Here is a 19,072-nt window from a genome sequence, read left to right on the forward strand (position 1 = left end):
ATATATATATATATATATATATATATATATATATATATGACGGTAAACTTCATTTGAACATTGTTCGTCAGAGGCTATTGGAGCATAAGTACTGGATTTCAAAACCGCCTACGATCATGCAAAATCCCTGAAACCAACGCAAAAGAAGTCGTGGTCGTTTTTTGCCGAACAACAACTCCCCTGTGCTATTTTATCGAACACGCGTTATGGTCTCCACGTTCTCAAGCAGCATCGCATGAACAGATGACTGCTGCAAGTATGGAGCCTTCATGGTTCCTCTGTGGGTATGCTCGTCACCCACTTTATAAATGCCCCGCTAAAGACGCGACCTACGAAGAAAATATTTTCAAAAAGTATGAAGATCTACCTCTGTTCTGAGGAACGCCCCATCCGTTTCAAGTGCACTATCTTGCATCAGTGCTGCTTCCCCCAAAATGTCTTAACTAAGCAGTCCCCAACTTGAAATTCGATGGCATTCCACATCGAGCTGTTGTTGACAATGGTAGTTCAGAAAGCTTCAATTCCGTCATAATCATTGGCCTGTACTAGAGTCGTCATCTGGGGTAACTTTGGCATCCGTCAAGCACAAAAGCTTCACTCTTGAACAATGTTTTTTAACGTTGCAACATGAACGAAACATATACCCCTCTTTCAAATTTTCAGTATTACGTGATCTCCCTGCAGATGGGACATGATTTTCCTAGACTTCAAAGGTACATGAGAATCTCCTTCAACAGTGATGAACCTTTCTCGCTTGTGGTCTAATAGCCACCAAAATAGTACCTCTCATACTGTTTGCGCATCTTGATCCAAGGTATAAGCTCATTGCCAAAAAGTTCAGACGACCTTCCACAGACGACGAGGTTTTAATTGCTCCTGAAGTGAGTATTCTAGTCGGTCAACAAATTATTGAACCTCAATGTCTCCATGGAGAGCACAAGTGCTCGTCACGACAAACGATCGACAAAAGAAACTATAAACCGAGTTACGCGACTAGACGCTTACCCGCTCCCCAGAGTTGAGAATGAGTAGTAAGCTGCTCAGCTGCAGCACCCCTCGGTGCCTAACTGTCATACCACCAGAATAAAGCATGAGGGCTGTGATATTGCCAGGTTGCGCAAGACGAGACAAAGGAAGTCGAGATGCAGAGGTCGGGCTCGAACGATGGACCTTCCGGTCAGTAAATTTACGTTCAAAGAACTGAACTATCTCGTCCCATAAGTAGTGAAATAGCCCAAAATCCCGGTCCTAAAGGTTCCCATCAAGGAAAGTGACAGAATCTACACGGCTTTTGAGGTTTGTGACAATCTTTATGGATTTAGCCGAATACCGTTCGGAGAACTAATGAAGCAGAGTGCTTTCAAAAGGTTATGGATATAATACGCGCCGAAAAAAACCTACCGGGACAAATGTCTGCGGGAATAACGTCAACATTTGTGGAAAGGATCAAGAAAAACACTGTCGAAATACCTGGCGTCTGCTCACCGTAGCACAGAAGTACGGCCTTTAGTTGAACCACAATAGAGGCGCAATTTCCACCATGAATTTCAAACTCCTCTACTATGAAACTATGGCATGTATTATCAAACCAGACCCTGAACATTTCAGTCTTGCAGGAGCTATCCGTTCCGAAGAATGTGAAGCCTCAACAACGTGTAGTTGTTTTTTGCGTAGTTTTCGTCGGATAATCCGTTTCTCTGATAAAATCTATCCAATCACTCGCAACGCAAACTTTTCAGTACCTGCCTCCGCTGTAAAAGCGTTTAAAAGTTCCAGAAGAGAGTTGATCGATGCTTTTGTGGTCACTAGCGATCCGAACGTACCACCGATACTCGAAACTGATGCATCTGATGTTGCCATTTCCGCTACACTCAACCAACATGGCAGACCGGCCGCATTCTTTTCAACTAGAGTTTGCCAACGGGGAACATAACTTTGTTATTGGAAAAGAGGCGTTCGCAATCGTCAAAACAGTGTGCAATCGGAAATATCACCTACTCGGGACCCATAACAAGATAGTAACCGATCCACGGGCCGTTGTGTTCATGTATTTCAACACAGCAGTGGAAAATAAAAAACGACAAAACCCAACGACAGTGGATGGAGTTATCACCTATATATAACCTACAGACCAGACACCAATGACAAAGCCGCTAACAAGCACCCGCGGAGTGTCTGTGCGAAGAATTCACCTCCGCCATCCAGGAGCAACACCCATGATCCACTTCGTTCGTACCAGGAATAACCCATTCTTCCTAAGGAGGATACTAATCGTTCAACTGTAGCACCCTTTCGGTGCCTATCTGCCATGCCAACGGAAGGAGGCACGAGGGCTGGGTTGCCCAAGCCTAGAAAGGAATAGTCGAAATGCTGAAATTGAGTTCGAACCAACCACCTTCCGGTCCACAAGCTGGCGCCTTAACCATTGAGCTATCTCGAGTCCCACTCTCACTAACTTCCGGTTCGCCTATCCATATCCATATATAAGTTAGTCTACGGTGATCTCATGCCTTGTGCCACTATTGGCTACATTTGGTCTGCCTAGATTAGTGCATTTGGATCGCGGTTCATCATTCAGTTAGGATGAGATTAAGCGATTTCTTCATGAAAAGGTATTACCACCAGTCGGACCACATACAACCCCATACAATCCAAAGGAGAACAGTCAAGTGGACGATTCAATGGAACTTTGTGAAAAGCTATCACGCTTTCAGTATGATCAAAAGGTTTTCAGATCAGTCAGTGGGAAACCGTCCTACAAGATGCGCACCATTCGGTTCACTTCTTCTGTGCTACATCATCAATGCCACTCCACATGAGAGAATGTTTCGTCATAATCGAAAATCCGATTCCTTGCTGCAATGGTTGCTTTCGCCAGGACCAGGTCTGATGCGGCGAAATATATGATCTTCGAATTATGACCCCATAGTCGAAGAGGTTCAGTTCCTGGAGTGTAATCCTGAGTACACATACGCCCGATACCCTAACGGCATGGAGGAAACAGTCTCCCTGTCACCTGGCGCCTTCCGCAGATTTTGAATCCGAACATTAACCATCGCGGCCTAATAGTGATTCGTTTATTACGCCGGAACTATCTGGCTCCTCTACTTCGAGAACCGAAATTTCCAGTTGTTTTAAACATCCGTTGGTTGTGCAACAGCGGGTACAGCCGTGTTTCTTGCGTACCATCGTCCAGCTGTAGCACCATTTCGGTGCCTAGCTGCCATGCCACACGAATGAGGCACGAGGGCTGTGATACTGCCAGGTCGCCCAAGCCTAGACAGTGGAAGTCGAGAGGCAGAGGTCGGGTTCGAACCACGGACCTTCCGGTCAGTAAATTCGCGTTCTAACCACTTGGTCCATCTCGCACCATAGGTCTGACATTATTCAGTTATAAAACGAACTCCTGTGAGCATTTATCTCAGTGTGGGTGAATGTTGCGTATTTGCTCTATCTTCTCATGGCGTTTTATCGTTCACTGCTAAATAACTTTTTCTCGTTTTAGTTCAGTATCTAAGTTTTGGATGAAAAAAGCCTAAGGTAGTGACTGGCAGCGTGCCGCGACTTGCTTCCGCCGGTTCACATCCGTGTCTCCCTGTTTTTATTTCTATCTTTAGCGTGCGAACCTTGAAGTAAACCTGCCAAGAAGCTTCCTCAGTGCATACTCCTAACAGTTTGGCAGTAGATGTCCGCTGCATTTCCAGACCAAGTGAGGCAATCGGGCCCAACACATCCATTAGCTAGAAGCCGTCAACCACGAAATTCAGGCGAATCTGCGGCTGCTTCGATGTAAATATCGGCTCGCATGCAGAGGTTTCGTTAACTGATTAGATCACAGTGAAGTCATATTTGTGCAATCCATTTGTCCACTTCCATAAGAAACAGCACTGAGCGAAATAATACCTGCTCCTGGTGGTCGTTGGCTCGTTCGCCGAGCTGGGCAATTTGATTGCAAACGTTTCATCACCAATCGAGGTGACATCATCAGTGCGCTTTTGTGGAGCGTAGTAGTGCGTAGCGGTGGGTTGGTGGAACGTAGCAGGTGGAACGTTGCAGGAACGTAGCAAAAACAACAGTTTGTGCTGCGCTATCATGAGGCTGTGAAACCTGACCATCTCGTGCTGGAGAGGCTCGACGGATACCGTTTTCCGCAGTCATCTGCGGAGCAATGGTACCATCTAATGACTTCGCGTTTGTAATGGAGTATCCCTCTGGACCACCTTTGAAGACCAACATTTCATTACACAGAATACATTAGCTGTGGTGTGTTTTACACGTCACCGAAAAGTCTACTGAGCCGCGTGCCGTTCGTACGAAATCGGCTCAATTGGTAGAAACGAATGAGTAGGTAACCGATGACGTAATGAGGAAACACGAAAACCTAGATGGTAACTTGAAAAAACAGAGTCAAATGGGTATCCTGACTGGAGCCTGAGGGCTGCAGATGGTTGGTTGGGGACTCTGTGATATAGCGCGTTGTCGAAGTCAGTAGAGGGCCTTCACTCGGACGTGCCAGTTACGGAATTCCGCATAATGCCAAGCAGAACAAAGAATATCGAAACTCGCATCGCACAAGGTTTTCCTCTGCTTATATTTCTGACTGTCTGTACGGAAATCTTGGGAAAAAATGGACAACATACATTGCCCACTATCGTATGTAGTGAAACGGACAACAGGGTGGTTGGCCGTCCCCGGCTAAGGCAGCGGGAGTGACCTTTTCCTGGCTCACAGAGATTACGGGCCGTGGTCTTTATCGTCGTCAGTGTATTCAGTATGGCTTCGAGGAACTCAAGTAAGGGAAGAAAATAAAGCAGTGATTCTGTGTTAATAAGTTGCTAAATGGGACACGCTTTATTTTCCGAAGGCCAGCATTGATTCACCACATTCTTCTCATTGTCATCTTCGACTCCTGTTTCACGCTGTCGTGAGTGTGTGGTCTTTTCTTACGTCCTGTGGCTTTCTCAGAGTTATTCCAATCCCGGTTGAAACTATTTGGATCATCATAGCATGACGGTTAGTTGAGCTCAAAATACTCTTTTTGTCCATGATCAAACACGAATGACGGTCCGCAATATTACGTGATCACAATGTATTAGGTGTTTATGGCCCAGACTAGCCACTGGCATCCGGCTTTCAGCGGACAATGAAGCGCTGCTGGCCCCGGTGACTGTGCACGAGGTTGTGGGTAACAACAACACATGGCCTGAAGACCCCTGCCCCGACCATCTGCACCCTTGTTGTTTCAGAGAAAAGCGTAAAATGAAAACTCAGAAGGAACTCCTTTGTGGGTTCGTGATTTTGACCATACTTTGACCCCTTGTTATGACCAATCAGGTGCGCCTCATGCCCATTGGCCATTGTGGCACCAGTAGGATTCACGGACTACACGGATTGATACACGGGATTGAGGCTTTCGCCCAGGCTTCCCAGGTCGGGTTTGTTCCTGCAATTCAGCGGACAGGAATAAGCGAAAAGGGTTGTATCGGTGCTGTTAAAGTTTCAGCACGGGGTAGTAATTTTGCCAAGAAAGCGTCTGAAAGTTTTTGGGTACCAGATACAGCGTGAACTGTCGCTGTAGGATGGCTACTTTACGCCCCAACTATCCGGAATGATAAAAATTGTTGTATAATAAAGGCGCCAGCCCTGAGCCGGAAAATCTTTTCCACGGACTTAAGGCCGGTAACCGTTTTCTCAGCGGCCCATTGGGCACGCTTGATAGGGGCTACGTCTTTCTTGCGTCCTCAGCGGACAAATTAGTTGGCATATCCAAGGAGCGTTCCGACGTAGGTCCCGCAAAGTACCTGGAAGTCCATGCGAGTAATACGGGGGAGAGTGTGCCGGATAATAAGTAGGACAGCGAACCCTTTTTGAGTCAGTTTTACTGGCGCTGTGAGAAGGACAAGCTGAATGATTTGGCAATAGGATTCCGGTGGGCGTAAACTAGCGGCGGCATAACGTATACACGACTCCGTGCCCCGAACTCCGCTGAGGTCAGTCTGGAAACTGAAAGGCAGATCAAGCTCCTGGAGGTGCGCCGTAGGTGTACTTTTCTATCATAGCGGAATGAAAAGCATGATGAAGAAATCAGATAACCAGATCTTTCCCTGTATTTGGCCTGGACATCGTCCGACGTCCGTCATCAAATAGTATCACGACTGAGTCTCCAGGCTGCACACTGGGGACCATCTACGCACTTTTCGTCAGAGGAGTTACTAGTCTAGAACGTAGCGCTATTGATAATAATCTGCATCTCGGGGATGCAGGAGTTCCCGAGTTTGAGACCATCAACGAAGCAGAGGTTTAGGCATAACGGTGGGCTATTTATTGAAAAAGAATCGAAAAATAATTACTTGCATCGTAAAAGAGTCATTAGAAACTATCACGGTTACCAGTGGCTGAAGGTGGTGTGTGGAGCCATTCTGGTACAAGTAGTCCGGCTTATCGTTTCCTTTGGTATGTAGTAGTGGGTCGTGGGGAACGCGACCCAAGCGCTCACGTGTGGCCGAAGAGCGTGGCATCCTAGGCGGGCCAGCCTTAATACGCCTGGTTCACTCTGCCCCAGAAGAGTGTATTCATTACGCCTGGTCACTCTGCCCCAGAAGAGTGTATTCATAACGCAGGAGTGGTTTTTCATTCATCCGCGTTGCATGGTATATCAGCGTTGTCAGTAGTTAATTGCTTTGGTCACTTTGTACGGTATGTTAGTGAGATCGGTAGGGCTATAACTAGCAGGAATTGACAATGGGTGTACCGCGACCATGATTCAGGATGAGTGAGGTAGAACATGTGTTGCGAAGTGGTTTGGGCACCCCAAAGAAGATGTCTGCCCGCTGACGCCACATCTCTCTCCGTACCCTGGGGAAATCCGCCGAGCCCAGTCCGGTCAGACAGCCACGAACATCGAACCTGTGAATTTTACATCCGTTCACTAACCAGCATACGCTCTTCGTAGAAAACATGGTAAAAGAATAGATCGCAAGCGTATAAAGCGGCATCACTTTTGCTGAACCACCCCCTCCGTGACAATCGGGTAATATGTAGGCTCAACGAAGTAGTTTCCGATGCAAACGCGGTCTTTTTCCCGCAGATTTTCGCATGTATAACGGAGCAATTTTTCAGTTTTGTAGGGATAATATTTGGCTATGTTTATGACTCAAGCGCTGTCTCATTCCTGCCTATGCCAATTCTGAGTTCGCAGAATTGCTCGTTCATCCCTATGAGCGCAAGTACCCGTATTTTCCATAATATATTTCCATTCTGCATCGAGATGATGCTAAACTTGTAGTAGAAAATTCATTTCTTAATTATCATGTCAGGAACGAATGTCGAATCCCCTCCACTACTGCCTAAATTAACGTGCCTTATATGACTCCTGCATATGGCAACAGTAACACAGTAGCGGAGACAGAACGCCCCTCACTGCAGTTTCATCGGGGAGAGTATCGAAGAGAGATTTGTAGGCGAGGCTTTCACATTCACTATTGCTAATCCAAAGGATTGGTGGCGGTCACTGTGCAGGACCTGACTGGGGCTGCCCCGATCGCCTCGCTTTAAGAATGACCGTCGTGAGCCAGAACCTAGTCAAGTGACGACGGTCGCCCGACTGAACGGTAACTGACGGAAGCCTGAAAATCCGGCGAAAGCTTAGGCCGAGCGTTTTATTGTGGATTCTAGGTCTAATAGCTGTAAATATTTCACCGGACCTATTTATTTGTAGGCGAGGCTTTCACATTCACTATTGCTAATCCAAAGGATTGGTGGCGGTCACTGTGCAGGACCTGACTGGGGCTGCCCCGATCGCCTCGCTTTAAGAATGACCGTCGTGAGCCAGAACCTAGTCAAGTGACGACGGTCGCCCGACTGAACGGTAACTGACGGAAGCCTGAAAATCCGGCGAAAGCTTAGGCCGAGCGTTTTATTGTGGATTCTAGGTCTAATAGCTGTAAATATTTCACCGGACCTATTTTGCTAAGTCGTGATTTAGACATTTTGGTTGCTGAACTTATACCAGCGACAAGTTTGTCTAACCCTGACTTGGCCGCGTCCGTTCAAGCCCCTGTGTGAGAGACGAAATGTCTTTGAGAGAACTCGAACGGTTGTGGTAGGCTTGCCGAGAAGGAGAGGGTTTGCATTGCAGTTTGGAAATAAGACTCAAGCGGAAATTTCTTCCGTGGATATCGTCCTCATCATAACCTACAACCATTCAATCCTCGACCGCAGCAGCACCTGAACTAACTGGATGCTCCGTTCTCGGAGGCTGAATATCAGCCTCCGTGCTTGAAGTATATATGCCAAGTCTTCCGCGATATTGGGCAGCTTATTCCAAGGCGGCTCGCTAGCCCTATTTTCTCGGGGCTATTTTCTAGTCTGCCACGCAATTTCGCACCCTATCTAATCCATCGTTGCGGCCGATGTTCTATTGCTCATCTACAGTTTGACAATTTTGTGTGGAATATTATGGTGCGCTGGGGAGAAAGACGGCCTTGTGATACTGCCTAACTGTGAATTTGAGTGTTCACTCTTCCACATTACTCTAGGATACAATATTGTTCAACCCACATTCGACTAGCACAATTTTTCACGATACCACCGGACCATGCTTTGTCATTTGATCGGCTGGAGGACCAAGACCTTATCATCTATCCATTTAGTGCTTCAGGTAGATCACCTCTTGGTCAAGCAGACCAGCATTAACTGCTTCATGCCTCTAGACCACTCGCCTCAAGTGAAGGACTGTTCGGTATTCCGGTTTGGCATCCCTGCTACTCAACTTAATAGCAGCCTCCTCTTAATATTATTCGAGTATTTTTGGTTCACATAGATTTGAAAAATCTCAGAGGTCACTTAAAATGCAAGAAAATAAACTAGCTTCATTCTGAGGGATTCATTTAACCGCATGGTTTCTTAAACCTATCAAACACACGGCTTGATAACGCAAAAAAGCGTCATTCCTTATTGACGCGCTTGATTCTCGGATTCACTGGCGCCTGAGTTGCCGTCAGCAGTTCCCGATGCACGTCGCACGCTGTCATATCTCACTTGTGACCATGAACGCCACCATCCTAACAGCGTTCATCTTGCGTTTAAAAATAGTAGCCACAGTACCCCACTGCACACCGCAGCCTACTGAGTATTTCTGAAAACCCGGACGAGTACGCAGCTTAACCATACACTTTAGGTTCTCAACCAAGCGTGACATTGTGTATTCATTCACCTTATACTCTAGCTGCGCACCCTACTTCAATGCCATACAGACGTGCCTGCCATCTCCCACTCCCACGCGCCATGAGATCGACTCTGTTGTCTCAGGTCATCCACATTAACCCCATCCACCCACTAGCTATTCAGACACTCTATGATAAATCGTTTTATTAACCTAAAAACCTTGTGGAATCCTGAGGCATCTGTAAGAACAAATCACAGGCATCTCAAACCATCGACCAATTCGTGACCCCGGAACCCTGGTTCTACGCGCTGCCATATCTAAACCTGTTTTACCAATAGCAGTCAGTACTAACGTCGACGTCTTCACCGAATCCTCATACTACTTATCCTCAATGCTTCTGGCGCTCAACCCGCACAAAACTCTTCACTGGCTTCCAGCCTCTCAGTTCTCTAATATCCTGTTCTCTTCAATGCTCTCACATGCGAGTGCCTTGCTTTGCCACCCTTAACAGTCACCAGTGTCGCCATCATTCTAGTAGTACTCTCTGCGGGTTTAACTGTAGAAACACATTCCACCCAGAACGGGAAATGCTCCAGGATTTGCAAGTACCCACAGTCGTCAAGATCCCACTGGCCTATTGTCTCTCCATATTTTTCCTCCGACGAAGAAACCTTCGGATTAAAGCAACTATATTCAAAGCCTCGTTACTTACTGCATTCTATTCTAACCCCTTGGGAATCTATCCTGTCTTTCGCAGAAGCAAAAGACTTTGTTTCAACTTTCTTATAATTGCACAAGTACACCAAGTGTCACGTGCTTGGGAGGACCCCGTAGCCGCGGCTACAGGTATCTTCACTTATATGCCCGACCATATTCCTCCTACCCGAGAACCACACACGACCGCCGCCCATCTATCACATAAAGCATGTCTTTCTGTACTGATTCCTTACCCCAAGCACCCCGCCCTGGTGATTTGAAAGAATGCACCGTTGTAAATTCTTCCACGAACTGCGTGCCCTGGTAGGGACCTTCCGAATTCTATGCTGAGCCCCACACTCTCCTTTCTGTTGCGGGCCTAGGCCCGCTTTCCCGTCGCTCACCCCTCTATCCCAAGTTCCACGAAATTTCTAGGCCGGATGCTGGGCTCAAATTAACATATGATCTTGTCCGTAAATTCGATAACTATAACAACATCTTAGTGTGCACTCAGCTTGTAATGACTGACACTGGCGTTTCTTCTTTGCTTGGTACGCTGGTATTTGGAATGGTCTGTCTAAATAAACTTAAAATAATACACACCGCAATAGTATTTTTTAGTCGATGTTCACTTTTCATACTTGTGGAGCAGCTTTGGCCCACCTGATGTCTCACCACTAATGATCTCCAATGCAATACGGGGTTGCAAATGGAATAACTAGAAGTGGAAGCAAATAGCAAGTTTCCCCCCAAGAATATGGTTCAACCTGAAACTACGTAGATTAACAAGTGCCACTGTTGTAGAAAGGTCAGGTGTAAAGGATAGGTTTGATGGAGCATCAGCCTTAGGCTGATGCATATGGCCAAACGAACGCAGTATATGGAATTGAACTTGTGGAAGAGGCAAGCCGAAATCGCAGCAGAAAGCCAGTTTAGTCAGATACGAACAAAACTTGCACGGGTTAGAATGACCTCGTCCAAAATGCGGTTGGGGTCGGGTGAAAAATTTGATCGTAGTTGGATTGCAGGCTCTAGTAGACGAGGGGTTGCAGTCGAAATTCTGAAGACTATAGTTGCGGGAGTGCCATCATCAGGGTTTGGCAGTACCATGCCACCATTTCATACTTCTGTTTACAAACGGTCCCGTAAGGGTCATAAAGGATGCCTCAATCGGAGAAAGTATACGCATTTCCGTGGCAGCTGGATCTGTATTGGGAGGGGAGGTTGACACAGATGGAGGCAGGCCGATGCATGGTCGCGGATAACTTCCCTTCATTTAGAGGACTATGTGAGTTTAGACCGGGGACCAGCCAGATTGAATGGATGACGTTTGTACAGGGCGTTTAGGCAACTACAGCAGAGGGTTGAGGCTTGCAAAGAGGGGAAATGTGGAAGGAATAGGATGACAGCGGTAGTGTCTGGTGAGTGCCAGGAGGCATCAGATGCTGTCAATTGAAAGAAAAATTGAAAGGGTATGAATGCAAGCCAAATGAACCCGAGAGAGTGTGGATTTGTTTGCTGACCTAGAAACCAAGCCAGAGTAGGTGCCTTATTTTGGGAAGGTAAGGACTCTGTCCTTGAGGTAGCTAGCGGGGAGGCTAGCTTTTGGACGCGTTGTAACGGGTGACGGCATGGCAGCAGTACTCAGCTTACCAGAAGAATCCGACCATAGAGTCTCCGTCGTGCAAAGAGGTTGTTGTTGTGAACAGGGACAGTAAATAAGTATTAAACGGCCGGGCAACAGCATCCGAGATGGTAGATAGGAACCACAGTTCAACTGAAATTGCTACGTCTAATTAACGGGAAGATGTGGGTAAGGGTCGCTAGTCATTGAGTCACTCCTGTCGGCTCCAAGAAACGAATGGTGCATGGCAAAAACTACCAGTGAGCACTAGCTTTGACTGATGGCATTCAGGAAATAATAAGGAATGCACATTTTATACGTACATGATCGCTTCAGAGAACAAGATGAAAGATTGTGCGTGTAATGTTTGACTGATGATGAAGTGGCCATGGGATGGCGTAATTCCAACTCAGTCAAAGGTGGCTGGGCCTTGCACATCGAGGTCAACGGCGAGCCTAGCAGAGTTACTTCAGTCTACCTCGTGCATATTTGTTTTAAAATAAAAAGGAAGGCAGTTGCCATTCGCTTATATTTTTTAGTGTTGTCAGAGAAATGAAAACGAGGCAGATCCAAATCAGCTACAGACGAAAATGGCGGTGCTCTTTTATGGATTCCCTAAGCTAAAGGTCAGGTTCAGAGACCGGCGATGAGGGAAGCACCCGCGCCACTGGAAAAATGGCAGGTATGCGACAAACGCCATGTTGCAGTATACCCGGGCGTGGCCATCCACCGCACGAAGTTTTTATTCCCCCTGAGTGACACAAGAACTTTTGGGTAACAAGCCACTAAGAAGCCATAATGGTGGCTAGTGCATTATTGAAGAACTCCAGCTACCAGGTGTTTCACCCCGTAGAGGGAAATCTAGGCTCGTAAAACAGCTCAGCTATTTCGAAAACGGAAACGACAAACAGCCACCGGAAGAGGCAGATCGCGGGGGAAAATGAAACGGCAACCACGTTTTGGGCCGTGTGAGTTGAATGAAGTTGTTCAGAGTATGTGTATGATTGCTAACCGATCATAGAATAGTGGTGTAAACCGCCATGTCAAGTAGAGGCACACCACAGATTTGGGTGTGTGAATGGGTGGGCTGTTTAACCGAAAAAGTATTTTATTCTTTGCGCATCTTCAGACGCACTATTTGATGTGCAGGCAATGCGTGTCATCAGAGGATGCCGAATGGTTTAGAACAATGAGGAGATAAGGCTTCGGTTTGGTTAAACCTAAGAAAAGAAAACACTGGACACTAAATAGAGTTGACAGAGTTCTTCAGGGGTGGGATCTGGCTTGAAAAATTTAACTTAAGTTGGACGGGCATGGAAGCTTAAAGTCAGTTGCAAGGAAATACAATGGGACAGTGGAGAGCAGCACAAAAACAATTACGTTGGTAGGTGCAAGAAAAACTGCAACGCAAGCTTCGGAGAGGAGATGGAATGTAGCATCACGATGTGAAGCGTCTGCAAAAGAGATAACAATAATAATGTTTATTCACGACTCGTGGGTGGCATACCGTCAGGCAGGATCATGATGTTACAGTCAGAATAAAAGTTTGACTGGCAGGAATTGTGTGTACAGGAGGGGTTAAGAAAAGGAGCAGCGTCACAGGGGTGGGAATCATCTGATGCAGGTGTGGTTACCATTAGACTAGCACGATCAGGGAAGCACAGTCATACTGTTTTTTTGAGGGAATATCGAGCAAAAGCGGATCATTGGAATTTAAACGTGGCGGTCGAAAAACAAAGCTAAAGAGGGCAAAACAGGAAAATTACTGCCTGAGACATGACAAGAAAAGTGTAAACGGTGAAAAATGAGAAAATATAGTGAAGCCGCAGAGTTGGCGTCATTCAGCTGGTCGAATTGAACAAGAACCTAGAACCACCGCCTTGTACTGTTGAGCCCATGGCCAGGATCACAAAATGCGTAAGAGGTGATGGTCAAGTGGACGGATAAACATAGTGGATAAGTGGTAACAGGTATATCAGAAACTGTGGAGACTCACTGGTGTCGCTGTTGTGAAGCCGGGTACATTCGTTTCTTGGAGGAGTAAGATGGTGGCAACACACGAGCCGGAACACGGACTTTATAGAAAGTTATTCGATTTTTCGGGAAGCACAGACACAAAGAATGGGTTAAAAATGAACAGAAGCTCAGCAGATTGGAATGAACATGCCACTGGGTCTACTGGCGTCAGGTCGAGAGCTGTTTGTGTGTGCGCCCAATGGGATGCGTGAGAGAAGGTGCGGCCGAGAGAAAGAAGGGAATAGTTGAGGATGTGCTATCGAACTGGCTGTAGAAATGCCGTGCCATCACCGATTTGACATGCTCCGATTTTCGGACAGGCCCGTAACAAACGTCACATTTGTTGCCATTGGGCTGTAATATGCGATCCTTTGTGCCATTGGGCTGCCATTGGGCTGTAATATGCGATCCTTTGAGTAGCGGAATCCTTTTCAGGCTGGCAAAGGAGGCAAAGGTAGGACGAACTCGACATAAGATCCCAGGGTTTTGGTCCATTTGTGAACCATGTGGATGTTGATCATGGGCCAGGTGGAACGGATAACAGCCAACCAGGTCGTTCAAATCGGGTATTACCGAAGTTCAAAGCTTGGGAAAATTAGGTACCCGGACGAGATTAGGGAGGCATAGTGAGTTTAAGGGTACATCAGATGGGTTATTGTGCATTATTGTACATAGAAAGAAAAACTTGACGCCTACCGCAATTAGGGTGATAACAACAAGTGATTATACGAGATGGGACAGGGATGGATTTATTCCTAGTAGACTATCGACCAAGGGTTGAGTTTTCTAATATGCGATGTTAAAGTACAAGAGATCTAATTCAAACCGATATAAGCACGCAGATTGGTGATGTGGCTAGGGAAGCCAAATGCATAACGACTGATAGTAGTGAACTTCCGAGATGATGGACTAGTTAATCTGGTATTTATTACGTGAGTTAGATTGTACCAAGAGAGAAAGTACTGTAAGTCATCAGTCCCCGAAGCGCTGCTATGAGCTTCAAGTTAAAGATTGGTGCATGGCGAATAGAAAGCGTTTGACACCAGCCTTTCATTCTGGGAGCGGAGGGTTAGGGTCTCGGTATACATTCATTCCTCATCGTATACGTCATTCCTGGGAGCAGTAGGTAGGTGCATGTGTTTTGTTTGGATGACTAGGTTAGTTTTGGTATGGCACAACCACAATTTTGACAAGGACAGCTACAGCTCCACACGTCGATGGCATCAGGGTCTTCAGGCTATTCCATCTTTTTTTACGATTTTTTTCAACAGAAAGGAGGCCTTTTTTCATTTTTTTCTCATCGTCTGTAGCTTACAGCTTTGTCGGTTAAACGACACAACCGGGATGAGTCCGGCGGCAACAAACATTAACAGTGCTCTTTTGCTGATGTTCTCAACTGAGGGCCACTCTCAGAACCACCAGTGACGGGCGAAACACCGGTGCTACTGGAGGGGTGGCGGATGTACAAACGCAGCATAGTGCAACGCAACAGGGCAACCGTCCCTGTAGGACGTACTGGCCACCACACGAGGTCTTCATCTTTCGTGCATGCTACCAGATCTGAAAATTGTCATGCTACCGAGCAGTAAAAACTGCGGCTGTGTATTAGCAAAGAACTCCAGCTACTAGATATTTTATCCCGTCAGGGGATAGCCAGGCCAGTAAAACAGCCCAGTTATTTCAAACAAGCAAACGACAAACAGCCGCTGGAAAAGACAGGTCCCAGCGGCAAATGAGGCGGCAGCTACCATTGGGACAATGGGGCCAGAACGGAGATGGCCAGAGTGCATGAACCATGGCTAGGGGATGCCGGAGCGTAAGCTATCGAGTCAAACAGCAGCGTGCCGCAATGTTATGTGCGTGTGCTGAATGGGTTGTGAGGCGTTTAATAAGTTTTCAGCTATAAGGAACTCTGACTTTGCCGCTTTTATGTTGGTCAGGGATAGGCAAGACGAGGCACCATTCAATAAGCAAAGCGGATAGAGTAGTCCAGGCCAGGGACCTAGCTGGGAGGAACGTGGTATAAGTTGCTCCAAGCGAGTCATATGTAGCAAGGTGCGGCAGGCGAGGTGGCTTATTTTATATCATTGTTCAATTATTTTTCGCCCACCAAATATACCTAAGCCAAACTTAGAGGTGGTCTGGACCCCGTTTATAAAGGAGATTCGGGCACAGCCGGGCACTAAGGAGGGCGGCTGCGGCCTAACGCGTGCGGAAAGTGTCTTCAGATTCTGAAAGCGTATTTTGATTTGTGACATTTCAAAACCCATCGGGAAGACTGTTCTAGATACGAGTGTAGTAAACCAGAAAAAGAAATGCCGTTTGTTTGTACGCGCTTGAGGGCACACCAAAAGTTTGCTGGGTTTACGGAATTTACGGCGTGCATATGATTAGTTCGGCCTAGCCTCTGCTATGAAAGAATTTTTGTACAACAGACGGTGTAAAAGAATTTAATTTAGCTTTAACGCCTGAGTCATAGTGGCTCAAGGCCTACGATTATAAAGCGGGAGCGGTAGGAGAGGAGGCTGATCTATGGGACTAGCTTTTTGGTGAGTGAACTTTGGACGTTCGCGAGAGCCAGCCTACAACTTTGTGCATAACGGAGAGAGAAATCAGGATAGAAGTTTACAACTGGCCGCACGCACATCTTGAAAATAGTGACCTTTGTGTCTTGGAGATGGAAGGAGCGTAAAATTAGCAAGTAGAGTCCACTTTCTCGGGCAACCCGGAAAAACTAAGGATGCAACAGTATCTGAGACGAATATCTTTGATCTCTGTGGAGTGACAGGGCTCCTATGAAAGTATCAGTTGGAACAGAGCATCGGCAGGAAGTTATGTGGGTCCTGGAAGAAGAGAAGCTTGGGCTATAGGTACTTAACCAGTGAGTCAGACAGTCTAAGTCTTGTTGGCTCAGGGGAGAGGCACGAGTTTTAGCAGGGGAAGAAAATATGTCGGCATTTTTTATATCGTCCGTGAGGAGAAAGGGTTTTCCATGGGACATGGCAACCTAGACGTCGTTGATATACAGTGAGAAAAGAATGGGACATCATCCGAAGTAGGCTAGGCTTGCAAGTCCGTAGCGAAGCTCGGCGAACAGATCAACAGCCATCTGAATAACCACCAGAGACGGGCTCGTCCGACGGGTTTTCAACTGTTGCCCAAATCGTACATGAAGGGGCAGAACACTAAATTTCAGAACGTGCGCATATACAAGAAGTATTTGCACTTGAGGTAGTCAGTACATGAAATGAACTCCCTTCGACGATCATTCACATTGCCTCTTGGGACCGGTTCAAACCGCCTTCGGAGGCTTGTAATGAAAATCCTTGAAGTGGCAAGAATACTACTGGGTCCTCAGAGCCTGGAAAGCTGCACTACAACCCCTTTTTGCTTGCACTCCCCAGGGGGCTGGGGGCCACTAAACGACATAAACAGATCTTACTCTGGAGGTCAGGGTGGTAATTTTGATCATGCGCATCAGTCAATGGATCAGCAGAAGGCGCTTGAGGGATAAAAATCATTCAAAAAAAGTACTGAGCACCATTTTCATTCACTTTGCTTACATTTTGCATTTGCCTACGTGCAGTTTTTCGCCATTGTAATCACATTATACGTGCCACCGATATGCGCAGCTCAACATCGAAAAACGAGTTGAATTTAAGTATTGGCTTTCGGCGGGTTCTACTGGCCCAGAAAACCCACTCACCTGAAGTCTATGTGCGTAGGTCTACACAGCAGTTCAGGTTTCACAGTGCTGACTGAGGGGTTACTGAGCAAAATGAGAGAATAAGAGGCGTTTTCCGGATCAGAATAAACTATGTATCCGTTTAATTCCGGGATTCAACTCTAATTAATTGGATTAAGAATCCATATTCCCATTCATTTTGTTTGACTACCTTGAAAGCTCACCCGAAGGAAACATACAAACGTTGTGGTCAACCCGCCATAGGCGTTTAAACCGCCCTCGAAATTGAAGACATAAGAGGTACAGAAGGGGTATTTTCGCTCCGATTCTCTCAAGTGGCCGACACTCTCCTACTCGGTGTGGTCTACCATAGCACCTCAAGTCCCCCTGAAGATGGCCACTTCCTCACACGAACCTTTGAGCAACTCTCCTTTAGCTACCACTTCACCCATCTCCTGCTAGTAGGTGACTTCAACGCTCCACAGGCCTCCTGGACGGAGCTCCAGCGCGTCGAATCAGGCGAAATTTTTGCAGCGGCGCTGATTGCAGTCGTTCAACGGAGCACTTGGTCTCAACATGTCGTTGCACCCACCAGATACCGCGCAGGCCAACTACCATCCCTCCTGGATCTGCTCATCACCAACAAAAGACACTTCGTTGATCAGGTAACGATTAACGATCCACTGGGACAAGAGACCACTGTGTGCTGACCGTTGATTTCATCTGCTATTGGGCCAGAAATCCCGAACCTCAAACGTGGTTTCGAGACTTCTGCCGTGCAGACTTCTCAGGAATGCGCATCTTTCATGAACAAGTCACATTGAAACCAGCTCCAGTGGAAGAACTATATAGGACCATTGTCCAGAAAGTTTACGAGGCTGACGCAACGTTCGTCCCAAAAAACTGGCGCGCAGTCGGATGAACCGCAGGCTGCCAAAAAGGATTCGGCGACTTCTGGAAAAAAGATCCCAACTCCTTTTCAAAAATTTGACTACATGGGATACAGAAGATCAGCTGGCATTTCGTAAAATGCAGAACCGCTGTAAATCAAAAATCCGCAAATGGAACATACGAAAACAAGCCACCATTCTGGACCTCACTGGAAAAAACAAAAACGTACTGTTCAAATACATGAGACGTCGTCGCAGAAACAAGCCATCCGCGCTCTCCTTGAGGGACAGACATGGAGAACTGACGAATGGTCCAACAGTGGTAGCTGAGGTTTACAGAGAACAATATGCGTGTCTATAATCAGCCCCAGCGTCCTCGTCACATCCACTCTTATCAAGGCGTAACTACGAACAGCCTCTAACCGACTTGGTCTTCACGGTGGAGGACATTCGTCAACTCTCGCACAAGATCAACCCATTGTGCGCGTTGGGGACCGACGAGTTCCATCTAAGGATCCTGAGGGAAACGTCCTCCACACTGGCAGCTAATTTACACCTGGCGTTTCGGCAGTCGCTTGATGAAGGCTGCCTTCCCTCTGCTTGGAAGGAAGCGATTGTCACGCCAATCTACAAAACTGGTGACCGACTGTCGCCTGGCAGCTTCAGGCCTATAAACCTCACTAGCTTGTCGTGCAAGATGATGGAACGCTTTCTGAAGCGAGCTATCCTAGACCACCACATGCTCGTGTTTAAGGACAGCTTAACCCAAGCCAAGGACAAAGGACCCATATCGGATGCCATATATTTTGACTACTCAGAAGCATTTGATAGGGTCCCACAAGTCCCGCTGCTCCACAAACGCGAGTCTTACGGGATTCCGGGAAAAATCCTTCACTGGATCAAGGCGTTCCCATCAGACAGATCATTCCGAGTGAGAATAGGCTGGACCTACTCTTCTCCAGCGCCGGTCTCTATTGGAGTTCCTCAAGGCTCCG

The 19,072-nt window shown here is 46.9% G+C and overlaps 2 protein-coding genes across 2 annotated transcripts in view; one reads left to right on the forward strand and one right to left on the reverse strand.

Annotated features, from left to right (window-relative positions):
• T265_01299 (hypothetical protein) overlaps window positions 1–378 on the forward strand; it is a gene marked incomplete at both ends in the record, with an annotated part of 7,736 nt that extends 7,358 nt beyond the window's left edge. Inside the window, one exon of the mRNA XM_009165305.1 lies at window positions 72–378. Coding sequence (XP_009163569.1) covers window positions 72–378 — 307 coding nt within the window. The remainder of the gene's footprint in view (window positions 1–71) is intronic.
• T265_01300 (hypothetical protein) overlaps window positions 1–18,585 on the reverse strand; it is a gene marked incomplete at both ends in the record, with an annotated part of 72,897 nt that extends 54,312 nt beyond the window's left edge. The window contains 2 exons of the mRNA XM_009165306.1: window positions 18,308–18,403; window positions 18,501–18,585. Coding sequence (XP_009163570.1) covers window positions 18,308–18,403; window positions 18,501–18,585 — 181 coding nt within the window. The remainder of the gene's footprint in view (window positions 1–18,307; window positions 18,404–18,500) is intronic.
• Window positions 18,586–19,072: the final 487 nt, after the last annotated feature.

This window comes from Opisthorchis viverrini, assembly GCF_000715545.1.
Source record: "Opisthorchis viverrini unplaced genomic scaffold opera_v5_14, whole genome shotgun sequence".
Classification (NCBI taxonomy): domain Eukaryota; kingdom Metazoa; phylum Platyhelminthes; class Trematoda; order Opisthorchiida; family Opisthorchiidae; genus Opisthorchis; species Opisthorchis viverrini.